Source organism: Xyrauchen texanus, chromosome 47, assembly GCF_025860055.1.
Source record: "Xyrauchen texanus isolate HMW12.3.18 chromosome 47, RBS_HiC_50CHRs, whole genome shotgun sequence".
Classification (NCBI taxonomy): domain Eukaryota; kingdom Metazoa; phylum Chordata; class Actinopteri; order Cypriniformes; family Catostomidae; genus Xyrauchen; species Xyrauchen texanus.
This window is the reverse complement of record NC_068322.1, coordinates 15,211,800-15,222,238: the sequence shown is the minus strand read 5'-3', so window position 1 is coordinate 15,222,238 and position 10,439 is coordinate 15,211,800. Positions and strand designations below refer to the sequence as shown.

At 38.2% G+C, this 10,439-nt stretch overlaps 1 protein-coding gene across 1 annotated transcript; it reads right to left on the bottom strand.

Moving 5' to 3' along the window:
• Positions 1–180: 180 nt before the first annotated feature.
• wnt7ba (wingless-type MMTV integration site family, member 7Ba) lies at positions 181–10,147 on the bottom strand. Its single transcript, XM_052120704.1, has 4 exons — positions 9,917–10,147; positions 7,491–7,717; positions 4,096–4,367; positions 181–2,055 (listed from the first exon to the last, which is right to left on the bottom strand). The coding sequence occupies exons 1-4, from the start codon at positions 9,997–9,999 to the stop codon at positions 1,576–1,578; spliced, it is 1,062 nt and encodes a 353-aa protein (XP_051976664.1). The 5' UTR covers positions 10,000–10,147; the 3' UTR covers positions 181–1,575.
• Between the last annotated feature and the right edge of the window lie 292 nt (positions 10,148–10,439).

Here is a 10,439-nt window from a genome sequence, read left to right as displayed (position 1 = left end):
TTGTAATAAAACTAATTTAAATGACCACAGTTTGATCCATTTTTGATCCAAACTGTCTGATTAATTTATTTACCTAGTGATTTTACATTTCTGCCAAAAAAGTATAAATACAACCAGGCTACAAAAAGATGAGATGGTTTCATATCAAACTTGAAAAGAAAATGATGGGCTGCTCAGAAAAGAAAAGAAAAATACAGAAACATAAAGTGGGACAAAAATTGAACACAATTTGTAGCTCTATAATTAAATGCTAAGACAATAATAACATGACAAAGAAAATAGTATCAATAATTGCTCCGTTCTCTCTGAATATACCTGACATAAAGTGCCATAATCTCTACATAAAAAAATATACTTTAACAAATTTGCCCACCATATAGCTTGTATAAACAATTTAGAGGAAAACAAAAAGAAGTTGCTACTCAAAATAGCGCCAATGACCTTTAACCGTTCAGACCCCAGCTGTATAGTTAAGTGAATTCCATTGGCTCAGGCAAAATATAACTAGATGCATGCCGGACCAGCGATGTGGAATCCCATGTCTTTGGCATTCGTCACATTGCATTTAAATTAAGTATCTAAAAGCACTTTTTCTCTCACACACAACAAAGTTATAAAACAATGCAGCATACCATGGCCAAGTCTTGATGTGACTAAGGAAACTTAACACCACAAATCTTTGTGTCTCCATAAAGCAGACAGCACACAAAAGTACACCACAACCATCAGTGCAGCAATTGGCAACATATTCACCAAAATGATGGTTTCTCACTTGATTTACATTTGAGAATTTTGCAGACCACTTTTCTAATGAGAAACTGCAAAAGTATGTAGTGGCAAAGAAGTACTTTCTTTTTTTTTTCATATGCAGTTTACTGTAATGTTTTGTGTTGAATTTTGGAAGCAACACATCAGTAGCAATGACATTAGAAGTTATAGAGATCATGCTCTGTCACACCTCTTTGTACCATTATAAGTCGTCAACAGTATGGAAAGTTTTAAGCCTTTTTTTCCATTTAAAGTGAAGAAAAAAGCCTGTCCATTTTCAGTGTTCAAACAGATACAGTGTGACCAAACATTTTCAACTTTCCAGCATTTCCAGAGTTTTACAATGTCTTTTCCTCTTGAACACCCATAGGGGCTCAGCTGGTGGGACATTTTGCAACAGCTTTTCAAATGTCTTTGTAATAAGATGTCTCTAATCTCAATAAAGTCACTTTGTCAGTTTAATCTGTCCAATAGGAGTTTGAGTCAGTGTCAAGGCCTCAATTGACCCTCCTCAAATCTTTAAGATTCTGAGAAATACACAAGCCTTGCACTAGTAGTGGTCGTATATTTGCTTTAAATCACATACTACGAGAGGTCAGTGTGTTTGCCTCTAAAGTTCTGGCATCTTCTTTATTTATCCCTGTTTTCATTGGCAACACCCTCTGCCCCCTTCTCACATAAAGACTGCCCGATGTGCAAAACGAAGCCATGTCGAAATGAGATCCACGGTTTAAACACCACCTCTTCTTAGTCTCTCTCCATTGGCTTCCTGCCTTTCATTTTTGTCCCTTCAACTCGTCATCTACCTCATTTACATGTGAACACCTCCGTCTTTTCACTGCAGGTGTTGCATTTGACAAAGCAGCACCACTGGAACTTGCAGTTGCATTGCCACACTTTTGTGTACTGATGGGTGTTGTGACCCCGGCCACAGCACATGAGGTTGCATCCATCCGTGTGTTGGGATGTGTTGTTGCAGAGACGCCCTCTTGTTCCTGCACTACCTGTAACAGTGTCCTCCTCGCAGTAGTTGGGTGACCGCTCCAAGTAGACCAAGTCTGTATCGGTGGGCTTTATGTACCCACGGGTCTGCTTGAGACGCAGGAAGGAGGGCTGGCGAAAGCGTGTAGCCCGCACAACCTCCACTTCAACCGCAGCAGCGTAACGCTCTTTCAGCTCATAGCCGATCTCTCTGAATTTCGGCAGAGTTGTCCAGCAGGTCTTTGTGGTGCATGAGCCGGAGACACCGTGACATTTGCATTCTAGCTTCATCCTTTCTTCTAGAACCTGCAAGGGTGCAAAAACCCAGTTTTACCAAATGATAGCTTACATGTCGAAAACAGTTGCAACACATAAAAGCTGTAAATGTTGTAAAAAGTATTTTCTTTCTACCTCTTTGTTCTAGTTATTGTCCTTTCTAGCCACGGCCACAACGAGCGATGGGACATTTTGTGGGTTGCTTGTTTTCTATGTCTGTGGCATTTTACTGTGAATCCCAACCCACAGAGAAATCATATTTGTCCAAAATCCCGCACCACATATCTGTATATCAAAAATCAGATACAGTATATTCTGATTGGCTATATATTTTTTAGCATTTTTACTTGCATTTAAACAGACACTCGTTCTTGTTATAAAAATTTAGATATGAATAGAGCAGAACGCAGGTGTCTCAAGACACATTTTTAACAGTTGAAGTTCTATTTAACCTGAGAAGGCATCTATAAATGTGGCGCTCCTGTAAAAACACTGAACAAAACAGTGAGACGGCGCAATTATCAAATATATCCATTTAGCACATGGTTACATAGTGCAAACGTATTTGGTGTGAGCAGCCCTTACTTGTCATTGAACACTGGTACTTGTTGCAGCACACCCGGTAAGGATTTATGAGGTTAAGATGGCTTTTGTGCAAAAATTTTGGATCTGTATTGAAATGTATCTTTCATTTTTATTAGATAAATATAATAAAAATCCCTAATCATAACTTTTAAAGATTTTATTGCACTGCATTTGATCAGAGATTTAGCAGAGACGGGCCACTTCTATTAAATTGAATGGGAGAAATTGGAATTCTCAACCAAGGAGCCCAAAGCACCCAACGGATGTAGAGAGTGCCGCCTTACAGGTAAAAGAGCCAATCAATGTTTTGATACGGACATCGGCTGTCAATCAACTCGAAAAAGAACATGCGCATTAGCCATATGACCTGGAATTTTGCATTTTTTTAGCGTGATATGAGGTAAAGAAGCACAATTTATGATATCAGCATTGTCAAATTTTGTTGATGATTTGAAATATGTTCTTTGATCATAATCTTGACACCCCATTTTTTATATTTCGATGTTTCCCCATTCAAGTGAATGGAAGCTGCACCATAATGACTGGAAATAGCCTCCTGAGAGTGTTCCAAATTTGTCTGACAGTGGGCTGAGTTGCAAGAAAGACTGATTTGATAATCTACCCTCTGTTTATTTATGTACTGAATGCATTTTAACTGCTTTGTATGTCTTGTCAAAACTCGCATACAGTAGGATTTTGCATTGGGCATGACTTCATCAGAGGCTTTGGAATATGTGGTGCAAGTGAATTTGAGCAGCTGACGGGTAAGGGAAATTCTTGACATTTTAGTTTGACTGTTTTCAGCAATTTGAACCAAACTCCATTATTAAATACATTCTGAGCACTGTCTCAATATGTAATGCCAGATATGTGTCAAAACTGAGATGGGGGAAAAAAGTGTTTTAGCCAAATCAACCCTGTAATTTTCTCTACCTTCCGAAGGGCCACATCAAAGAACAAGAGAAATGTCCATTCTTAAGTACCCATTTGTGTATATGGTTACATTTCAGTTAAAAGCAGATCTATTTGGTTGTTGATGTGTTATTGATATGTTCAACAGACATAATTTAATTTAATTCAGTGTGAATATTACCCTTCAATAAGAGGGTTCTGACATGCAAATAACAATGTATTCTGAGTTAATGATCTTTAAATCAATGAATGGACTGCAGGGAAGTGGCGGTTCACCATCCGGCTGCTCTTAAACTTGCTCTAAATTCACCATACACACACAATGAAAGCTTCATCTCTATAATAAGCTTCATTAGGCACTGTAATTCTACTTATGGATGGGATTTGTGGCCCACTCAGACCCCTCTATTTTTATAAATAAAAAGATCTGACTGTAACTTATTGAATCATTCACTAGAGAAGCTTGATAACTAATGATATACATTTTGCAGCTATATTTGCAAAGTTGTAGATGAATAGTGTTAACATTTTAGGAAAGTTTAGGTTTTAGGCTCAAGTTTAGGTTCTCCATACCTTTCTGCCTGCTTCGTTGTTGTGAAGGTTCATTAGTCTCCTTGCATTTTTCTTTATCTCTCGAGCATCCACGAAGCGTCTGGAGAACTCCACGCCATACTTGACATCTGCCGAGCAACCGCCCCATTTCCAGCCCTCCTCGTGGTCATGGTAGCCCTGCTTTTCTCTGTCGCAGCCGCAGTGGCTCAGGTTGCCCTGACTACAGGCTGCTGTCACAGCGTGGGCTACACCTGCTGCAGTGATGGCGTAGGTAAAGGCAGCCTCCTTGCTACCTAGGGAGAAAAGAGAAGAACTTTTGTAATGCTGAAATAATTTGACAACATCGTACCAGTGAGTTTGTTTGATTACTTATTAGTTACACATATTAGTTACCCCCAATAATCGAAACAAGCAAGTACAAGCAAGGAGACCGCGGCATCCACACACAACACACCAGCGTTGTTCAAGGTGTTTACATGCCACACAAGATTATGCATATTAAGCATAATTGGTGTAAATGCACTCAATGTCCAGTGCTGGGGCCAGGATTGAGGACCACCAACATCAAAAACTGTGTTTTTAAAGGGGTCATGACATGTCCTTTTCTATTCTTTTAATATCTCCCTCGGATATCTCCCTCGATGCACAGAAACATATTTTCGAAAAGAATGATCATTTTCCACCATCATTCTCACCCTCTGTCAGAAACGATCAGTTTTATTGCTGCTGCTCCTTTAAAACGTGACAGTAAATGCCCACTGTTATGACTGGCTCTCTGCTGTTGACTGACCTGCTCTCTTCTTGCCATTTCACTGCTCGCATGTCTAAGGAATTAATAAGGTAAAGTAGGCATAGATAGTTGTTGTGGAGGTGGTCAGATGCAAATGTCTACCACAGTGTGACATCACAATTTGGAGGAAGTAGACAATGAGTTGTTTTGGCAGCTTGGTTTCAACAAATGTCCTTTGTGGTGTGGAGGATGTTTTGAATTATAAAACTTACAGTATGTTTTTACAATGACCTTTTATATGTCAAAAGATCAAGAAAAATTTGGATTTCTCATGTCGTGACCCCTATAAGATGGAATGAGTTTCATTCTTTCAACTTAACACAAGAGGAAAACTGGCTGTTATTCCTATATAATTTGCTTTTCTTTCTTTGCAAAACCTTGAATCCCTTTCAGTTTCTATCTAAAGCAGGGGTGCTCAATTCTTCTCCTGACCATTATGCTGCCTTGCCTTCAAGTTCTGTCACCTGAGCTGTTCATTAGCGAATACATCAAAAACAGTGGACAGGGAAAAGCAATCGATTTCACACTGTTAAAAGTCCTCCAAAAAAATCGGTAACTGGTGAACTATCTACTATAATATACATTTTCTTTTTATTATTATTCATTGGTTTTTATGTTGCTTGAAAAATTTTTAGAATGGCCATCAATATAGAAATATGCTTTTTAGTTACAGCATCTATCAGCTGAAGATAACCAGCCAAACCCTGACAGTCCCCCTGCTTTTAAGTGAACCACAAGACCTTGATTAGATGGTTCAGGTGCGTTTGATTAGGGATGGAGCTAAACTCAGCTGGATCTTCATGAGGCTTGAGCATGCTTGATCTCAAGAATAACGCAAGAAGACTAATCTGACCCCTGCTGGTGAGCCAAAGACCACTGAGGTTAGTAGGAATGGACTGATGACCACAAATATCTCTATGCTCTTGTATATTTGCATGGAGGTTCATGAGAAATAAAACAGGGTTTGCATCAATAAACAACTACATCTAAGAGCTTTCATTTTTAATTATAAAAAGTAGTTGAATTGGTTTATAAATGGATGGCAACTTTCTATTTGTGGACATGCATGCTCAAACATCTTAAAAGAGTCATTAACTAGACTGATGGCTTTATATGACCTTTGCTTCTGTGTGAAACCTTTCAACCTTTCGTTGTTTCCTTTATGTGGTGCATGGGTGCTATAATACAGCAACATTTTAGTATAAACCAATTTGCATTTACTGAACAAGAAGAAAATATCAAATTTCTGTTGTTTTCTTTTATATAATATCAAGATATATTTGGCACGCCTTCATAACCAGGGCATTGATGCCTTGAAAAAGCAACTGTGATTACCCTCTCCATCCTCCAAAATGGATAGAGACCATTAGAGTTGTGGTTCCCTGGTCTCCATCTTCTCATAGCTAACACTGAAGCCCTATCACTGTTTATTAGGTTCAACTGAACGTGGAAATTTCCCTCATCCAGCCAAAAGTATTTCTGAGTGCCTGAAAGTTTTTGTATTATTTGACCAGTACTGCATGCCTGGATCTATTGATGTATTTTAACTGTCGTTATTCTAATGGATTATGTGTGGCTTTCAGTAGTTCAAAGTTCAAAATGGCAATTAAATAACAGTTTATCCTGAAATGACCATCCGAGCATCTCAATTCACTGAATTTGAGAAATCCAAAATGCCTTGAGAATTTGCTTTATGATTTGTTCAAATGGAAAGTGAAGTATTTTAGGACTGGATTGCACATATCAAAGAGTCCATGCATACTATGTTGAAGCTGTTAAACTCTACAGTCTTGCTTCAATGAAGTTTGTCCAATTACAATGATCTTTCTTCAGGCCACAATGTTATGTACTATTTGCCCAATAGAACAAGGAGGTGGCTCACACATTAGGACCAGATATGCAGTGTAAAACATACAATAGCAGAGAAACATACATTTCCTTGAACAAAAGAAATAAGAGCGTGTTGTGTTGCGCCAACCCCCAAAAGAGTGATTGTTACCAGGACCACTGGATTAAACGCAGCCCTGCACTCTGATTGAAACAAAAGATTTTTGACTGAAGGGCAATTTATATGGCAGCACTGCTATATTAAAAAAATATGTTACTGCGTGTTCCCCTTATTTAAAGTTCACACAAAATCACTGGTGTCATTTGTGTGTCCGTAACTGATTTTTAAAAGCAATTGCATAGTTAGTGACAATGAAATGAATAGTAAACCCAAAAATTTAAATTCTGACATCCTTAACTCACCCTTATTTTGTTTCAAACCCATATGGCTTTTTGTTTCTCAGTATAACACAAAATTAGATTGGGGGGTACAATGAAAGTGAATTGTGACAGAGGCTGACAATCTGTAAGTTTGGAAATAACATGGGTGGGTAAATTATGACAGAATTTTCATTTTTGTGTGCACTGTTCCTTTAACATTCAATCATAGATTGAGCTTGGTTGCACAATACAATTGCAGACCGTTTTCATCCACTGTCAACCTCTTTTTGTCTCATTTCACAGGGCCTTACTCTCATGGAAACATGTCATTTCACAGCCAAACTCTGTGCGTACAGATCAACAAAGAAACACAAAACCATGACACCAAAGCACAGCTCAATGGGCTGCACCTACTGACCTACTCTCAGCTCTTGCCCAAAGACGGTCCTCTCGCCAAGGGCAGAGCAGTTCCAGCGTCCGTAGCGAAATTGATACTGGCACTCGTTGATGCCCAGCTGAGCGCCCTCCCCGATGATGATGATGGCATCTGGGCGGCTCTGGCAGATGGCACGCTGTCGGGGGGCCAGGCCGGGGATCTTGTTGCAGATGATGTTCGCACCCAAAGCCACGACTGAAGACAAAGCCCTTTGGAGGAGACCAGACACAGATATCAGCAGTTGATGTAGACCAGGTATCCAAGAAATGGTTGGCTTTAAAGGGATAGTTCACCTCAAAAATGTACATTCTGTTGTTATTTACTCAACTTCATGTTATTCCAAACCCATATGGCCTTCTTTTTTTTTTTAGAATGTTAGTCTCAGTCACCATTTACTTTCATTGTATTGGACAAAAGAGTGTCAATACTCATAAAAACTTCTCATGTGTTCCACAGAGGAACAAAAAGATGGCCGTGTCCAAAAGTTTGGAACGATATGAGGGTAAGTCAATTTGGGGTGTACTATCCCTTTAACTCTGATTTCATTTTCTCTGTTTGTGGACTGCACAAAACTATTTCAGATTAATTGGTGTTATTAAAAGATATATGTATTGAAGTTCTAAGTACCCTATAAACATTAACTTAAAAGCTCTGTATATAGCTTTTGAATATCAAAACCCCCTTTTGAGTTTTTGATTTAACTGTGCTTTCCAACAGAGATTTACATGTTATTCGTTATCCCACAGGAAACATGCAATAAATTCAAAATGGAAGGATTGCGTTTACAAAGATGAAATGATTTCAGATAATCTCAGACCTCATTTAAAACAGAACAACAAACAACTCCAATCATCTCATGAACGAGTCAGAGCATTTATGCAAGCATGGAACTACATTTAAATGAGATTGGGGTCACAAACAATGTCCAAACAGATCAGCAGAGCAACGGATGTTATTCTACAGACAAAGACAATATACAACAATGTGATCACAAGATATACAGCCCAATTAAAATGAAACCACATGCATAAAACATGGATTACACTTGTAAATCAAGCTGTCTAGTCTGGTCTGTTTCTCAACAAAGTTCACCCCAGCATTGGTCTATTGTACACCACATCCAAACATATCAACCTATTTAAATCAATTACAATGTTAAAATGCTCCTGCCACAGTGGAGATGTGAGTACCAGTAGTAGATGCAGTACTAGTATACTGATAAAATTTTTACATTTGAATGTCCCATTTTAGAGCAGGGCAAATAATGTCCTGGTTTAAAACCAGAATAAGAACATTTAAGCCAAAAGATCCATGTTGGAGAGGTACCTAGTGTCCAATCATCAATTATAATAACAAGTAAACAGTTTTGTTCATGTAAGTATTAGAGGAAACCTGACATGCAAAGTCACAGTTATAGTGTGTGATTACAGGGAACCTTTAAAAGTAATGTTTAATGGTGTGCAGCAGATCTCTTTTATCTGAATCAACTTTTACTTTTCTTTTTACTTCTTTATTTTACAATTTTGTGACATTTATTATGTACATAATATAGAATAGTCTTGGTAAAATCCACGAAGATTATTTTATCATCTACATTTCATATACCAAAATGCAATCTAAAAAGAGAGAGAAAATTAATTGTGAATCAGATTTTATTTGTATTTGTATTTTTTTTTTTAAATGTAGGATTGACAGGACTGTTACTCAAAATTTAAACACTAGTGACTAAATCAGTGACCAGAGTCTGACTTTAAAGCAAGTTTATGGCCCAAGCATAAGAATGTATGCGTTTCTCCACAGGCTGAACCTTTTCCTCAATGCAAATAAAACGTTCACATTATTTCAGCCACTCTGAGACACATCTTAATCTGTTTTTTTTTTTTTTTGTTGTTGTTTTTGTTTTTTTGTTTTTGTTTACCATGCTGTTTTCCAATTAAAAGCATTAGAGATGAGAACATGATGTTGGAATGAATAAAACTCACACACTCACATAAACTCTTCATTTTTTACTGAAATGAACTGGCTTACACAAGTACGACTGGTCTGGCTTATAACTGGATATTGTAATGATATTTACATGATAACTATAAACATTTGTAAACATTTGATTTGTATAAATCACACACGCACACACATATAGGATATATATATATATATATATATCATAGTTTTAAAAAATATATTTGTATCATATATATATATAGCTTTGTTCTCTGCCATGCTTTCCTTTGAAAATGACATACACGCACAACATTTCCCTCTCCTTACCACAGGTGCACCAACATAATGTAACTTCCATTGTTTTCCAGTTGTCCTCAACTAAAAAGCGCTCCAAGTATCTCAAAGGTCACAATACTACTACTACTACTACTAATAATAATAATAATAAAGTATTAGTTCAAACCTACAGGTAGCTGCCGCTGGTGAGGATGAGGAAGATCTGGGGGTAGTAGACTGACAGCAGTGGACCGCAGGATGAGATTCTGCGCATGGTGACATTGAAGAGCACAGAGAGAAAGCGAATGAACGAGTAAAATATCCCGCTGCTTTCTGAAGTTTCGTCGTGACGTTATTCACGCTGCTGCTGCTCGGCGCGCACGGACCGTGCGTGAGCTGCGGGCGCGGAGACACGATCCGTCATCTCCTGCGCGATACGGGCTGATTCAGAAGAGTGTGCTCCCCACCGCGGGCTGAACGGGTGATTTGAGTGATTTCGGGTCTTGTGTCGGTGCTTTACCATTGGCAGAGGGGGTTAGGGGGCTGGGGTCTTATTTTTCTGACATTTCCACCGCAGTCATTTCCAGCACATCTCAAATTCTGTATTGTGTTAAAAATCATTCCGTAGTGGAAATGATGGAGACGTTTTATTTATTTATTTTTAATTTTTTTTTCAAAATGGCCAACTCCTTTTTTTTGCTCATGCTAATTTAT

Excerpts from the sequence above, each read along its gene's own strand:
- wnt7ba (XM_052120704.1), bottom strand. The coding sequence starts at position 9,999 with ATGCGCAGAATCTCATCCTGCGGTCCACTGCTGTCAGTCTACTACCCC. Across the intron at positions 4,368-7,490 it reads TGGGCAAGAGCTGAGAGTAG|GTAGCAAGGAGGCTGCCTTT; the intron begins GTCAGTAGGTGC and ends TTTTCTCCCTAG. Across the intron at positions 2,056-4,095 it reads ACAACGAAGCAGGCAGAAAG|GTTCTAGAAGAAAGGATGAA; the intron begins GTATGGAGAACC and ends GCACCCTTGCAG.